Here is an 18,043-nt window from a genome sequence, read left to right as displayed (position 1 = left end):
ACTGTCCTACTTTGGCCAAACAGGCAGGACAGCAAATATCAGAATCTCAGAACGCAAGGATTACATCCGATTTCACCAGTACAGCCACTCTGGGCTTGCAGACCACGCTCTGGATACTCGCCACAGAATAAGATGGAAAAAAGCCACAGTAATACACCGCAGCAAGTTCAAGTATGAAAGACTATTCATGGAATCAGCCTCGGCCCTTAGGAACATGCCAAACCTCAACAAATTTGGATGCATGAAACTGCCCCAAATTTGGGAAACTTTTATCAGAAGAACTTCAGCCCAAAGGCCAAGAACTACCAATATAGCCCGCCAGGGGGCACCATCAGGACTTTAGGAAAACGCTAGCTTCCTAGCTTCAGTCTCATTTGCTGTTATTAGTACTTGTGTGCACGTGTCTTTATAGTAAGTTCCCAAGAAGATGGCAACGTGACGTTCGCCGAAATATCGGAAAGTATATATTAAAGTTTATTTAATCTATATTTCTAGTATACGCTGTCAATTCCTTAAATAATAGTTATCATGTTTAACGAGCGTATAAGCCTCTCAACAATTCCTAATTATTTACCCCTTATTTGACCATAAAAGAAATTTTAAAAAATAAAGCAGTTAGAAACTAACAACTAGTATTGGAATAAATAAAAAAATTTAAACACATTTGAGTGGAACATATTAAAAGAATGCAAACAGAAAGAAAGGTTGCCTAATAATTCAGTATAAATCAATCGGGGGGGGCAGATCATCTTTTAAAGAGGCTGACTAATGACAAGAGGCCAGATCAGTCATAATAGACCTAAATCTGTGAATTTGAACTGTGATGAAGATATGATATTAACTTCTTTTTACTTGAAATTTGGCAAAATCATTATTTACTCCTCCCTTATTTTTTTCTGATGATGTAATTTATTTAACTGTGCATAGTTGATCACTCATGCCTGCTTATATGTCATTTTGCAATTATGTATAAGCAAGCAAATTTGTTTATCTGTATTAAAATTCAGATATCCTTCAAATTAAAAATATAAAAATAAAGTTAAGAAGTTAATAAAGTATTTTATAAAAGTAATTAAATGTTTGTGTCTTTTTATATGCCATAAGCAAGACATTTTTGGTGTGTGTATATATATATATTTTTAATCTTTAGCCACTGAAGTGTTGCATAGATATTGTTTTTTATTATTATTATTATCCTGTGGTATTATTACACCAGATCATAGAGATCAAATTCATGTATTTTATACATGAATTTGATCTCTATTTTATACACCTTTTCTGGGTTGTTATAAAGTTCACATTTGGAAATATTCATACAATTTAGTAAATGCATTGGTGATGCTTCCTCGATGTTACAGATGGGGAAGACTTTTATGCCATTGCTAAACTTGATTGGTCTTGTATGGCCAGTCTTGAGGCGAGAGATCATGGCAGGGGCACAACGATTAAACTTGGAGTTGATGCCAGCTCCTGGTTCTTCTGCTGAATACCAGTGGTGATTCGTGTCCTGGAGAATCGTTCTTTTTGGGTGGTTTTAAAAAGATTGAAATCTGTTGTATCACTGGATGTTGCGGCCATTTTTGCTACTTTATTTGCAGTTTCATTTCTCTTTAATCCAACATGGGATGGGATCCATTGGAAAATTATTTCGGAATCCTTATGTAGTTTGTTTATGTTTTTTGCTATGTCTCTAACTATTTCTTGATGGCTAGTGTAGCAGTTCTTAATAGCTTGAAGGGCTGCTAAAGAATCTGTGAAAAATATAAACTCCTTTGGGTTTTGTTTATCCAAATGTTGCAGTGCTGTGTTAATGGCTTAATAGCCATCAGTTGCATCCAATACTGTTAGTTGTTTTTAGTTAGAGCCATAGATGAGTATGCCACTCTCAGAATTACCATTTGGATTTTTGGAGCCATCTGTGTAAATCTTTATTGAGTCAGGTCCATATTCGTTTTGAAAGAGCTAATGATCTCAAGATTTCAGGGTTTTCTAGGCTTTTTTTCTCATGTTTCCCTATTTCAAAGTTGATAACTATATTTTTCCTGTCTTGATTTGGAGGAAATGCTAGGCTATTTTATTTGGACAATCCAAGGAAATTTTATTTTCCATGATTCCATGCATCATCATCATCATCAAATTCCTGCTATGTACTATCATATCCTGTACACTCCTTGATCATCATCAAATTCCTGCTATGTACTATCATATCCTGTACACCCCTTGAGGGTATCCTAAAGGGCTACAGGAGAAAGTTATTTCAAACTACACAAAGGTTCACCAGGAACTTGTGTAACTTTGTGTAGTTTGAAATAACTTTCTCCTGTAGCCCTTTAGGATACTTTGCTTTGCTGCATTTAGGATAGTATTCTTCCAAGTTATGTAGTCTTTGTCTAAGTCATCATGGTATGTATGATCTTTCAGCATTTTACATACTTCATCCTTGTATTTCTCCCAATTTGCCTTCTGGAAGTTCCAATGATATTTTCTTTTTTGGGTGGGTCTAGCCATTTTTGGGTTCAGATTGATTAATATTGGGGTGTGATCGCTTCCTACGTTCCAAAACAGACCAAATAGCTTTGTCATGAAGATCTGGAGACACCGCAGTAATATCTAAGGCATCTTTTGTACCATAAGAATGAGACAGGTAAGTGGATTCTCCACTGTTCAGAGTTATTAGTCCTGTTTCATCTAAGACATTACTCATATTTTCTCCTCTTGGGTTTATGTCCTCAGAACCCCATAACAGGTGTTTGCTATTCATGTCTCCTAAAATAATGGAGTTTTCTTCAATGAGATGGGATAGGCTGGAAAGATTTGGTCCAGGTTTTTCAGGAGGATGATAACAATTGAATATATTTAATGGCTTTTTACTTGGTTCCAGTATTTGGATTCCTTGTATTTCAGTTCCTTCTACTATGTTTAGCTCAATAACTTTATATGACAAGTTTCGGATTAGTGTCAGAAGCCCTCCTCCATTTTGGTCATTAGGCCTAATCTTGTCGTATGATATTATAGTTTTTAATGTTTAGTCTGCTGGTTTGTCGAAATTTGGTTTCCTGGATGCAGCAGCATCATGTTTGTCAGCTAGTATCTTTGCTTGCTGGAGTAACAATACCATTTAAATTACACTGGATGATATTAATATTTTTTGTAATGGATGGAATGATTTGCTCATTTCTCAACTGTGACATCATTTCCAAATCAAGAGTCATGTCGGCTGCCCCATACATGGTAGCATAGGTATAATCACTGAAATTTGTCTCCATGATGGGGGGAGGGGGGAAGAAATGCTGCTGTCTTTAGATCATCCAGAGGGCACCACAAGGAGGTGACAGTCAGACTTAGTAGATATAGTAAATGTATTTAGTTTGATATTAGAGCATGAGCTGTCAAATTTTAAAATGTTACTTTTATATCAAAGTGATTTGCATTGACAAATAAAGATAACTGCTATATTATTAGAAGTAATTAAGTGATCTTACCTCAGTGCATAAAAGATTGTGAAATTAAGAATTTCATGCAGCACTGGAAGAAGTAATCCTGACATACTCTGGTGGACTGGAAAGGAAGTTGCTCTGTTGTGTTTCCATGCATGAAAAAAAAGAAAATTATGGGACATCACTAAACGTTCAGCTGTTTGTAAGTAGAAATAGAGTGTACTCAGCAAGAGAAAAATTGTGAAATTTCTGTCTTCATTATATGAAGGCTGAGTAGATATTCTTTGAAAGAGAGTTAAGTGAAGTTTTCAGTCGATTATTCATCTATATGGGATTTATTTCAGTTAAAGCTGAAAGGAACATTGCCTGTTCAGGTAGAAATGGGCCCAGTAAAGTTTGTTTACTTAGGATTCTCAGTCTTGAAAGTTATTGAAATTGTTGATATGATTTTAGTTATTTATTCAGTGAAGTATGCTTATATTTTCATATAGAAAGTAAATTTGTTCTTAAGTGATAACAATGTTGATAAGGTTTTAAGTGATTTATTCAATGAAATATGTTCAAACTTTCATATAGAAAATGAACCACATTTCTGGACTGTTTTGGATGGAGACAAGATATGTTATCTTTTAAGTTCTATGATTTGAGATGTGAGAAGGTTTGATTTATGTTTATGTTATATAGAAAGCAGTTTTCGTGTTAATATTTCTTCTGTGGGAATTCAAGAAAGAATGAATATTATGTAGAAGAGACTAAAGTTTCACAAATTTTTATCAGTAACTGTTAGATTGTGGTTGAAAGCGAGTTGTGCACATTAAAATGCTTTCTTGTTGTAATCTAAAGAATGTACTGGTCTTACATAGTTAAGTTGCGTTGATTTGATATATATACTTTTTTGTAAATTAATGATTTTTATTTTAGTTATAAGATGTTAAAAGATTCATTCTCTTAATGGATTTTAATGGGTTTTGGGTTAATTTAGAAAATAAGATGTACAGTATATATGATATCCTGGGATAGGAATCTGTGTGCAATTTGCATTTGGAGTTTAATATGAGTGGTTTAAAACTTAATTCAAAATAAAAATCACTTGGAATGGAGAGAGAAATTTATTAGTGATGTAATTGACATTACATCACTGATTACATTTGTACAGATTGTAATAGCCAGACTTCTCTGAATTAAATTTGTAGTAATCTGAACCATAGAGGCCACCACATAAACACATTAAGTGGCAATTACAATTTAAATTGTTTCTACAATTACTTGGTTTAGTGCTGTATGCCTGTCACAGTTTCGTTATGTTCTGATGATGCTGGGTAGAATACCAGCGAAATATTAGTGAGTTTAATAAATGTATTTTTTTCCCTCTTGGTGTTAGTTATACGATTAAGTTTTATTATGTGTCACTGATTACATGCAGAAAGAGGAGTAAAACAATACAGCCACCCACACACACAGACATACATAAAAAGAAAAGAAAATATGATAATATGCTCCCCACACACACAGTGATATTTGTGTGTGTTGGGGAGGATGTGTATTTATATATTTTCCTTTGTGCATGTAATTCCTGTTAATGCACTATTAGTAAATTACTCCTTTTACTATGATTGAACTTTACTTTAAAATAGTGTGTAAAATAAATAAAGGAAACACCTGATGCTAAGCTTCAAATTAACCTTGCATATAGATTTATAGCCAAAGAACTCATTAAGTCAATTAAACCAAAATAAAAACTTTTAATTTATAAAAGAATACAAAAATAACATCATCAGCATCAGCCATCTCTCTAAGTATTACATTCAGTTCTACCTTGAAGTTTTCTATGCTACTTAATTCCAGCATCTCTTTGGTCTTCCTGTAACTAACTATCTTTCCATCTTGGGATACCATTCAGATATCAAAACTTTGATAATTTTTGAGTGTCACTTCTAATACAAATATATACAACATAAAAGCAATTCAACTTAACTATGTAAGCATCAGTATATTCTTCAAATCTCAACCTCATACACCATGAAAAACACTTACATAGCATCCCTTCAGTTTTCCTAAGCTAACACTTTGGAATTTTTATTCCTTCTTGAATTCACACAGAAGAAAGACTCACATAAAAACTTCAATATTATTATTATTATTATCATCACACCTTCCATGGAGTTGGTATGCTCATCGTGGGAGATTCGTTCAACCGACAACATATTTATCACATAGAATCTTAAAATCCTTAACACTCCTTGAATTAACAACACATTCTGGTAATGCATTTCATTCACTAGCAATTCTCCATGTAAAAAAAATCTACTTCTCACATCCCTCTTCACCACACTTTTACATAACTTCCAGGGATAACCTCTGGTTTTTCTGCTCTCATCTTCTACTGTATTTATAATCCCCTCTGGATTAATCTCATAAAATCCTCTCACTAACTTAAATGTTTCTATCATATCACCTCTTTTCCTTCTATCCACCAAACTGCATTCCACATTTCTTCAACGTCTCTCCATAGCCAGCATTCCAAAGTCCCAGCATTGTCTTAGTCACTCACCTCTGGACGCTCTCCAGTGTCTCCACTGGAGACACTCGAGAGCACAATAATCCAAATGTGGTCTGACCAGTGCTTTATGTGGCACAACCACTTCCTTATCCCTACATGTTAGAGTACTTCTTATCATAGCAGCACTACAATGTGTAGCCTTTGCAACATTAGCAATATGTCCTCTAAACTTTAGTCTACTGTCAACCATCGCTCCCAAATGTCTAATCTCATCCACTTCCTGCAGTACAGCACCATTGATATAGTACACAGCCTTATATTTCTGCACTCCAAAATGCAACACCTTGCACTTATTATATTAAAACTACAACCCCCCATTCCTTTGTCCAAGTAAAATGTCTATTCAAATCTTCCTGAAGGGAATTAACATCAGCAGTGCTACTTATAATTCTTCCCAACTTTGCATCATCAGCAAATAACTGAAAATTCCTAGTCAGTCCACATGATATATCGTTTACAAACAAATTAAACAGCAGGGGCCCAAGAACATAACCCTGGGACATGCTGCTGGTTACCCTCTTTTTTTGTGACACTGCTCCATCATACACAACCTGCTGGTATTGTTCATTGAGCCAATCTCTGATCCATCTAACCAATATACTCTCTATTGCCCATCCTCTGCAGCTTGTACACCAACTTATCATGTGTTAATATAATGCTTTTGCAAAGTCTAAGAATATCACTGTATGTGATTCTCCTTTATTTAACACACTTGTCACCTTATCATAAATTGCAAGTAAATTACTAAAACAGGATGTACCTTTTACAAATGTATGCTGACCATCATAAAGAATGCTATATCCATCAACCCAATCCTGTATTCTGTTCTTTATCAATCTCTCCAACCATAACCACAGTTATACAGATTGGCCTATAGTTACTTATAGAGACTTCTGTCTTAGAACCGTGCTTGTGGAATGGTACTATTTTGCCTTGTTCCCACTCCTTAGGAACCCTACCCACCACAAGACTTTCATTGATCAACCAGGTCAGGGGCATAGCTAACTGCTGTGCACATTCCTTAAGAATACATGGTGATATGTCATCCATTCCCACAACCTTATTCACATCTAACCCAACCAACATCTGATATACCTCTGTTTCTTTCACTTCCAGTTCTCCTAATACTTGCCTCTCTTCTATATATTCCACCACATCATTTATACTGGTAAAGTGCTCTTTCAGTAATTCCACTATATCCTTTGCAGCTGTTAGTCTGCTACCATGACTATCCATCAGTGTTAATCTGCTATAATTATTCTTCCTCTTGATTGCCATGTAGTGGAAAAAATATGTGAGTCAGTCAACTTCTTGCTGCATCTTAAAATCATGTTGGTGGTTTAAGGTATTGACAGTACTAGGAAAGGATTAAAAACTAATTTGAATGCTTCCAATCTTTCGTCTGTCACTGAGACATCTTCAGTGAGTACAAATAACAATTGTAACACACATGCAAAAACAACACAATACTTAATGAAACATGTGGGTGACTCTAAAGTCCTATCTAGTTGGTGCACCCTCTATGGGTGTTTGTAGATTGCCTAAGATGTAAACTGGGACCTCTGACAATTATTATTTCCTAAATTTTGGGAAGCTTTATGCATCTGTATTTGTTTAGATTAGATTGATTTTTGAGTGCTGCTACAGATTTCAAAAATAGTCTTTCCTTTTTCAATTTAAAACCCGCCAAGCCAGCATATCTGCTATCCACTGTCTGTACTTGGAATTCTGCCATGGGCATGGATAGTTTGTGAATATCTTTAAGTAGTAGTAGTAGATGAAAGTAGAAGTTTTTATCCAAGCCACATTACCCTGCTATTGGAGGCCTAATGTTGCTTGGGAAAAAAAAAAAGTTCCTTGTTTTTGTCTCCAAAGCAGGAATTCCAGATTATCTAACCCTCAATATAAACACAATGCTAATACTAATGTACTATACACATCATTATCTTATTATTAGAGGAAAATGTATATCAAATTTTGTGGTTCTTCCTTTTACACTGAAAAATGAGTGGAGCTGATTTTATATTTGCATCTGGAAGCTGCTTGGCATTATCATGATGTTTAGGATATTTTAAGTTTTATGTGGCTATTTTAATCGCTTCATTTTCAAATTTGTGAAAAGTTTGAAAATAAAAATAATTTTTTTTTTTTTTTTTTTTTTTTTTTTTTTTTTAAGAAGTAACTAGAGTATAAGAGTACCTGGCCAGCCTGATTGGTCAAGATACTGTATCTTTTCTGATCAACAGGTTATGGGTTTGAATTCCAGTACGGGCATAGAAGTTTGTGAATTCATTTAAGTAGTAAATGAAATTCATTGTCCAGTTTGGAAGCCAAAAAATCACTTGGAGAAAAAAGGAAGGAGGGAAGAAAAGTTCCATATTTGGTCTCTACAGTAGGGTTTTTTAATTATCTAATCCTTAGCCTACCTACAGTCCTAATGCTAATGCACTATAGGTTAACAGCTAAAGATAGGATTCACACAGAAATAAATAAAATAGCTGGTTTGAATTCTACATTATGGCTTAAGAAATAGCTTCCATGATTTTGGATTTTTATATTTCAAAAAAGGGTGTCAAAGCTGTATAACTGAGAGGAGACCTCCACATAGCCTTTAAAGGAATGCGGAGAACCGACCAGGGCTTCTGACCTAATGTCCAATCCTCACCTTCTCGTGGTGTACCCTGTTAGGTATCTACTTGGATACTGAATGAACGAGGATGGACTGACAATTTGGGATTTAGCCGACCAAATTGTATTCTTATTGGTTTAAACCAAAATACAAAATGATGGTACAACATGACAGAATTTCATGCCGGCTGGGGCATCACCCAGTTAAACAAGGCTCCCGTTGTTTTTGCCAGGGAACCAGGGCAAACAGTGAAAAGTCAGCTACTGGAACAAATCTGAAAACACACCCCAACTCAACATCACCAGAGTTAAAGATCAGTACTATCAACATAAGAAGCCTGAATAGCAAAGAAAAGCTAGCTGAGGAATTAGATAAGTATTAGATCGACATAATAGGGGTGACTGAAACAAAAAATACAAAAACTGGTGAAATCTTTCTGAGCAATACATACAAAATGTTATACTCAGGCAATGATAATCAAGGAAAAGAAGGAATAGACATGGTATTCAGCACTAAATACGAGGCTAATCTTCTTGAATGGCAGACAGTCTCAAGTAGAGTGATGTTGGCAAATATGAGAATGGGGAACTGGACAGTCAGAATTATTTGTGCCTATGGTCCCACAGAAGGTTATACTAAGGTAGAACTGGAGGAATTTTTTGAGGCTTTAGAGAAAGCAACTGACACAATTAAAAAGGAAAAGTTGATTCTTGTTGGGGGATCTAAATAGCAGAGTAGGAAATGATTGTCAGACATACAAAAATATTTTAGGATTTGGAGAAAAGAGCAAATCTAATAATAATGGCAAATACTTGTTGGATTTCTGCTCAGGACATGGACTTGTTATTACTAACACAATGTTCCAACATAAAAATGTGCACAAATTCACATGGAGAAAAGAGGCAAGAAATAAGAAAAGTCTCATTGACTATGTTATTGTTGATAGTGATGTTTTCTCCCTGGTGCAGGACACCAGAGTATACAAGAGGATTTGAAATTGGAAGTGATCACTATTTTTTAATCTTGAGCAGGATAAAATTGAATTTCATTTTGAAAAGAAGAACATGTAAGAAAGTTTTAAAGAGAATAAAAGTTGAGAAGCTCTCAGATGCGAACTATAGACTAAAAATCACAAAGATTATTGAAGAAAAAATGAAAGTTTGAGAACAGGAACCAAACCTCGGAGATTCAGTGGCAAGCCTTGAAGAAAACCCTGATTGATTCAGCCAGAGAGGCATGTGGTAAGGTTGTCTGCAAGGATAGAAAAATCAGAACTCCATGGTGGACACAGTAAGTTAAAGAGGCAGTGAAGGAAAGGAAGAAACCATATCGAAAGTTCCTGGCAAATAGGTCAGCTTGTGCTCTTAGAGAATACAGAGACAAATGTAAGAAAGCTAAACACTGTGTAAAACTGGCTAAATAAAAGTCATGGGAGGACTTTGGCAAGAACATAGAAAATAAATATCAAGAAGGTGGCAAGATATTCTGTAGGTTGTTGAAGAAGCTCAGAAATGGAGGAAAGGGTGCTGTAAAATTAATTAGAGACGATAAAGGTGACGTGAAAACAGGAGAAAAAGATATCCTTGAAGTATGGAGTAATTATTTTGAAAAACTGCTAAATGAAACAAGCAGTTATGACAGCACAGTGGTAAAAAACACTGACTAGGCATGCAGTCAGGAAGGCATATTATCCATACTTGAAGTAGAAAAAAACCCATCAAAAGACTGAAATGTGGAAAGGCTGCAGTTTCCACATTCGATCAGAAATATTGAAGTATGGAGGTATAAAACTCTTATAGTGGCTGCACTGCATAGTTCAATAGGCCTGGACAGAGGGACAAATTCCCAGTGATTGGAGTAGAGCTCTCATAGTACCCATATATAAAGTAAATAAAACTGAATGTGAGAATTACACAACCATCAAGCAATACTTAGTCTTTATTTGAGTTGTAAGTCAGCAGTTAGAATTGAAGGAAGTACAGGAAGATTGTTTAATGTTAAATCTGGTGTCAGACAGGGATGTACATTATCCCCTCTCTTATTCATTATCTATATGGATCACATTATCAAGGAAAGTGGTATTAAACTTGATATCAAAATTGGAGGTGTTAATCTCAGCTCTTTGCTTTATGCCAATGATGTTATACTTCTAAATAAATCTGCTACAAGTCTGCAAGATTCCATGACTAAATTGAGTAACTGTTGTAATAGATATGGTATGAAGTTCAGCATTAAAAAGACAATGAAAATAGGCAGAGACGTTGAAAATATCAACTGCATTGCGAATGGAGAACTTATAGAACAAGTAAAACATTTCAGCTACTTAGGCATGATTTTTAGTGAAGATGGTAAGTTAAATATGGAAATAGACAACAGAATCAACAAAGCTGGTATGGTAGGAAGTCAACTGAATAAATTTATATGAAATAAGAGAGAAATTAGCCAAAACACTAAATTAGCTGTGTACAGGACAGAGCTTAAACCAATTTTAACTTATAGATCTGAGACACTTGACCAAAGACTAGAGACAGCAGATATAAGAGTCTTGATTAAGATTATAGGCATGAACAGATGACATCAATGGCAATATCATATTAAAAACAAGCATATTAGAAAAGAACTTGACCTTGTCAGCATCCAGGAATGTGTTAGTAGAGCTAATCTCAGGTGGTATGGTCACTTAAACAGAGTGGGCGAGGAAAGATTACCAAAAGAAGTGTTCTCTGTCTGGTTGGCAGGAAAACGACCCAGAGGAAGACCAAGATATAGGTGGATTGATACAGTAAAAAGTGCCTTAGAAGATATAAATATAAGATCTGATAATGTTGGAGAATTGACAAGTAACAGACTGATTTGGAAAAAAATTGTAGATAGGAAGTTAGTAATGATGTAAATTTTTCATGTAGTACTATCATATCCTGTACACCCCTTGAGAGTACATGGCAGCAATTTGATGATGATGAAAAAAAAAACTATACCATATATTTATTAATTTTTATATTTTATGTGAATCCCACTCAGGGAAATTTGTAGATCTAAATTTGATAATTTTGTTTGTTTGTTTTTTATTTTATTTATTTTGACTGAATTTAAACTGTTTTTTTTTTAATTGCATTTTTTTCTTTCACATTTACATTTTAAAGAATTTGATTTTTACTGAAAAGTTTTTTTATTATTATTATTATTCAATTAGATAAAGTTCTTAGAGGTTCAAGTATTGAAATAGGAAATGATAAAAGTGGTAGTGCAAGAGATGAAGCAAAACTCAGGAGGATAGCAGAAAGAGAAGGACGCAGGTAAAAATGATGTATAAGTATTTTTAAGTCTGTGCATACATATTACTACTGATGATATTCATCAGTAATAATATAATTCTTAATATGAACTTATCTGTGAACTTGCGCTGAACTTGACTGTTTTTTAAATGTTTTTAGGGGTAGGTGAATTTCATTGCATGTCACCTCTGTAGTGTAGTATTAGCAATGCTCTTTGGTTGGAAAGATCTGGGTTTTTAACCTTTAAGGTGAGTTAGCTGGCACTGGGTTTTATATCCCATGAAACAGGCAAACCAGCCAGAAGAAGACATAATATACTCGCCTCATTGCTTTAGTTGCTTCCAGTCATAATTGCAAACAGCTTTTCATACCTCTTCACCATCTATGATCAGCAATGTGATCACCAGTACAAATTCCTCACTCTAGTTGTGTAGGAGATTACCATGCACATGGGGACATGCACCCATTGAACGATTCAAAGAAACCTGTATTGTCATTTGCCATTGTTCAAGGGACTTCATAGCTTCTGGCATAGAAAGTTGCAGAGTAAATTGCTATGGTGTGCCTTCCACTTTTATAATCAGGTAGTCTGATTATAAAACAGACACTCTGGCATAGGACAGTCATTTTTCTCTGACTATGCCAGAGTGTCTTAATCTCTTCTATTGTCTACTCTCTTTCTCCTATACAGAAATTACTTTTTGCTTACCTCAAACCTTATTCATATTTTGCTGATGATAAATATATTCCATTCCTCTTAATAATTTGCCATACTTTGCAGTGCATAAACATCCCATACTTCAAGATCTTCTACAGCCAGTGCCTTAAATACTGATCTCTATACCATTCTTCAGTGAAGTAATGACAACCTAACCTTCTATGCCTTTGTGCCTGCAAAAAAAACTTACTTTACCTCTTCTCACCTTTCCTGACATCCAGCTCACCAAACATGATAATCTCTCCCTCCACCCTTTGAGCTGACATTTACTTCTAGCCATTCCTGGGACAACAGTGCATCACATCTGGATCTTCCTCATCCTCCAGAAAACTTGGTATCCTTTCTTCTCAAGATGCTGCTTTTCATGTTTTTCAGCTGCTAACCCTGTACAAATTCATCCAACATTAGGGCATCATATAACGTGGAATGTCAGATTGTACAAAAGCACGTGTACCTCCCTTGTGGTAGAAGGAATCATACAAGGTGTAGGTGCACAGTTAAAATTGACAGCAGGTGTTTTGGCAGAGATTTGGGGTTCAATCAAAAGCAGAAGATTGGGTTTGGATGTTTAACAATCATTTTTTCTGGAGAAATTTTTTGAGGTTTATTTGTTTTTGTATATTTAAACTGCATTGCCTATATATTTATTTTACTGCCATGTGAATATTTCAAAGGTGAAAAGAAAATGAGCAGGGGAACATACTGTAGGAGGAGATAGCCTTTTAGACATGTTGCACATGCAGAGAGAGAGAACATCCGATCTTGATGCTGCTGCATGGCTTCTATAGTGCCTCTCACACGCCATTACTTGGCCTCCTTCTAAGCATGACCTGGCATTGAGATTAAGCACCCAGCTGATCAGGAGGCTTCCTAGCACACTACCAGCAGGTTTAGTCCCATACACTATCTGGTGGCCAGCCCACAGAGTTGTTTTACTCTTGACGTACCTTTCATGGATATCACTCGCATGGCATCTGATCCTGTGGCGTTGTTTATGTTACTTTATTATCTCAAGATTCCATAGAGTCGAAGACTCATCTAGGAGGTCGATGCCACATTGCTTAACTTGATTTTTGTACATACACATTCTTACAGTTTTATCCTTTACTACCTGTGAATGGCTGTAACTTTTAACCTCGTGTATTGCTGTAATTTTATTTATGTGTAGATAATGTAGTGTTTAACTTTGTACAGTTTTGTACATATTTTTATTTCCTTATGTATATTTGTTTGTCTGCCGCTATGGCCTCTGACCTTATGTGCAGCTGTAACATTTGCTGTAATTTTATTTATATGAAGATGTGGTTTTTATTTACCAATGTATCTTTGACTATTTTTTGTGTGCAGCTGTAGCCTTTACTGTAATTAATTTTGTCTATGTGTAAAAATACTCTATTGCTTAATTTTTTATAACTTTCTGTAAATTAAATCTTGTGTACTGCTGTAACCTCTGTTATGGTGCAGTTGACAGTTGTAGTCTTTATGCCAACAATAACACATAAACCAACTCACTTGGCATGTTGGAAATTGGGGGGGGGGGTAGAATGCCCTAATCTGGTTACCAAATGGCAACTGTCACTTCAGTTCCTTGATAAGCATGCAGTGTTTCACTGAATGACAAAGATCATCTGCCTCCTAGTAGGTCTAGTTAGCATTTCTCCCAACTAGGAAGGTATCCTTTTACAACACACCAATAGGTTCTGAAACTTCTCATTTGTGAGAAAGTAATATTTAAAAACATGAATATGCACTATTATGTCACAAGGCAGTAGATTTTAATGTTAATCTAGAAACATATTTTAATACTTGAAGTATTTTGTGTGTGTGTGTTTGCGGGCGTGCTTACCAGAATATATACATTATATTATACCTAATAGTAAAGCAAACAAAGAGCTGACATTAACATCTCCAATTCAGCTCTTTGCTTTATGCAGATGATGTCATACTTTTAAATAAATCTGCTACAAGTCTGCAAGATTCCTTGACTAATTTGAATAACTGTTGTAATAGATATGGTATGAAGGTCAGCAATAAAAAGACAGACAATGAAAATAGGCAGAATCGTTTAAAATGTCAACTGCGTTGTGAACGGAGAACTTGTGGAACAAGTAAAACATAAACAGCTACTTAGACACGATTTTTAGTAAAGATGGGTAAATTAAATATGGAAATAGACAACAGAATTAACAAAGCTGGTATGGTAGGAAGTCAATTGAATAAATTCATATGGAATAACAGAGAAATTAGTCGGAACACTAAATTAGCTGTATACAAGACAGTGTTCAAGCCAGTTTTAACTTATGGATCCGAGAGCTGGGTCAGAAGTAAAACACTTGACCAAAGACTAGAGACTGTAGATATGAGAGTCCTGAGAAAGATTAGAGGCATGAACAGATGACATCAATGGCAATATCATATTAAAAACAAGGATATTAGGAAAGAACTTGACATTGTCAGCATCATCCACTTAAACATGGTCACTTAAACAGAATGGGCGATGAAAGATTAGCGAAACAAGTGTTCTCCACCAGGTTGGCAGGAAAACGACCCTGATGAAGACCAAGATATAGGTGGATTTATATGGTACAAAGTGCCTTAGACGATAGAAATATAAGATCTGATAATGTTGGAGTAACATATGAAGTAACAAACTGATTTGGAGGAAAATTGTAGATAGGGAGTTAGTAATGATGTAAATTTTTCATATAGTACTATCATATCCTGTACACCCCTTGAGGATACATGGCAGGAATTTGGTGATGATGATGATAGTAAGACAAACTTTATGCATTTAAAATTTAATATCTATTTAGAGGATGCTGTTGATAGTACACTTCCCATCAGAATCAATGCTGTATTAAGACTGATGTATTGCGAATGTTGAATTACTGTGCTAAATTTGTTACTATTTTTGTGATCTCTTTCATGATACTGTCAACATTCACTATAGAACTTCCACATAAGGAGAAAAATAGTTTGTCATACTAGTTTTCCATACCGAATTTTATTTTGCATGGCATTATATTATCATCCCACAAAGTACACAAACTGGCCATTAGAACATGTGCAACTAACAGACATAATTCACTGTCCTTCATAGCCTGAGTTGCTTTGGCTGTAAATCCAAGCAAACCAAGCTATAGCATTAATCAGTAAATTTTGCATGGCATTGATTAATGGTACCAATATATATTTTAAAAAAGGAAATAAAAAATGAATGTGAAAATTACAGAGGGATATTGTATTAACATATATTAGCATATGTTAAGATAGAAAACATAGGCAAATATCAAGCACAATTCCAGAGAAATAGGTCCACAGGTGGCCAGATTTTTACATTACAGATACTAGAGAAAAAATTGGAAATATAATCATCAGGTTCATATTTTATTTATATATTTTAGAAAAGCATGTGATAGCATTCATAGAGAAAGTCTTTTTGGAAGGAGTAGAAAATGAACTTGGAATACCTAATAAAATAATTTTTATCAAAATTTCCACTACTGACATCTGAGGAATGATATTGGCTAATGGAATTATATGTGAACTTTTTGCTGTTAAGACAGATTGAAGCAAAGAGGTGTTCTTTAGCTATCCTATTTAACTTAGCTTTAGGAAACCATTCGAGAAACTGGAGAAAATGCTGAACACATTAGAATAACATTCAGAAAACTTAAAACTTCAGCTATAAAATTAAGAATACTAATCAACTAGTCTAAAACTGAATATTTAAAAATATATAGAAACAACAATCGGGGGGGGGGGGAGTACCAGTTTGTCATTAATAACCTGAAATTTAAAAATGCCACTTCCCTCAAATATCTTGGAACTTGAATTACTTGGGATAATAAAATTAATACAGAAATACAAGCTGAAATATATACCTCCAATAGATCTTATCATTCACTACATCATTTATTATTTGCCAAAATTCTATCAAGCAGAGTTAAACTACAAATATACAAGACAATCATTAGAACTATTATATTATATGGAGCATCACAGACCATGATGCAAAATCTTTGTAGATCTTTGGACCTGTAAGCGATAGCACAACAGATGAATGGAAAAGATATAATCAAGAACTATATAAACCCAATAGATACCCACTTCAATCTGATGAAATCAGAGCTTGTAGATTGAGATGGCTTGGACATGTGGAAAGAATGAGTGAGAAGAAAATCGCTGAACAAGTATTCAAGATGTGACCTGATGGAAAGCAACCTATGGGAAGACCAAGGCAACATTTGGGAGGATAACATCCAAAAAAAATTAGCTGAGATATGAATCATGGACCAGACCAAAAGAGCTCAAGAGTGGAAGAAATTGGCTTGCAGCTAAGAACCTTAGAGGTTCATCAAGCTAAAAAAAAAAAATTGTTAAGATGGTACTTGGGCTAGGTCTTTTTCAGTTTATTATAATGAGTGAATTGATTATAATATCATTTGCCAGTGATGAGAGTTTATTAATTACCCAAATGAATGTGGCAGTTCCTATTATGATGTGATTTGATATACTATAATTTACATGTAATTCAATCTACTGACAGCTAACCATCTAATTTAGACTTAATTCTATGTTTGTTAAGAAATTGACAAACATAGAATGTTTTAGAAATTGATTACTGTATATGTATATAATAATTAAGGGGATACAAATCCCTTGTTGTTCAACTGCCAGTAAGCAAAACTCTAACTACGAATCTATGAGTTTCATATATACCGAAAAACTATCGGCGAATCCAAGTGTAAATGACCACTTGGTAGTACAACACCAAGGCAACTCGAAGCAAAGGTGGAGCAAGCTCCCTCACTATCCTTGTATTTTCTCATAATGTAAAAACACAGCCCCTAGGGGATGTAATACTGTAATTACATTGAGGAGAGGTCACCACCCAGACCGGTTTCAACCTTTCTTGAGGTCTCATCAGTGAGTAGGTAGACCTGGGTTTAAGTGAAAAGAACTTACATACCTTTACTATACGAATGCCATAAAGGTGTGTTTGTATATTATAACATAAATTGAAAGCAAAAGGGCTATTTTTCTGGCATCCTTAATAATAATGATAGTGAGGGAGCTTGCTCCACCTTTGCTTTGAGTTGCCTTGGTGTTGTACTACCAAGTGGTCATTTACACTTGGATTCGCTGATAGTTTTTCGGTATATATGAACTCATAGATTCGTAGTTCTCAATCTTAGAGTTTTGCTTACTGGCAGTTGAACAACAAGGGATTTGTATTGCCTTAATTATTATTAAGGATGCGAGAAAAATAGCCATTTGGCTTTCAATTTATGTATATGTATATATTTACTTCTTAATATGTGTTTTGATTTTTTGTTTGAAAAAAAAAATCGTGCTAGTTCTTATGTTTACATTTTAAAAATAATCAGCTTAAAAGTGGTATACTAAGTTGACAAACTTAGT

General features: G+C 34.7%; 1 protein-coding gene across 2 annotated transcripts in view; it reads left to right on the top strand.

The window, feature by feature from the left end:
- The window catches only part of LOC150099324 (PAX3- and PAX7-binding protein 1-like), a 291,434-nt gene that overhangs the window by 104,945 nt on the left and 168,446 nt on the right, over nucleotides 1–18,043 (top strand). For both annotated transcript variants that reach the window (XM_090403794.1, XM_090403795.1), the window contains exon 10: nucleotides 11,820–11,922. In XM_090403794.1, the coding sequence (XP_090259920.1) occupies nucleotides 11,820–11,922 (103 nt within the window). The remainder of the gene's footprint in view (nucleotides 1–11,819; nucleotides 11,923–18,043) is intronic.

This window comes from Typopeltis vanoorti, chromosome 14 (assembly GCF_054136105.1).
Source record: "Typopeltis vanoorti isolate ZY-2024b chromosome 14, IOZ_Tvanoo_1.0, whole genome shotgun sequence".
NCBI lineage: Eukaryota > Metazoa > Arthropoda > Arachnida > Uropygi > Thelyphonidae > Typopeltis > Typopeltis vanoorti.
The sequence above is the reverse complement of the archived record's forward strand: the minus strand, read 5'-3'. Positions and strand labels throughout refer to the sequence as shown.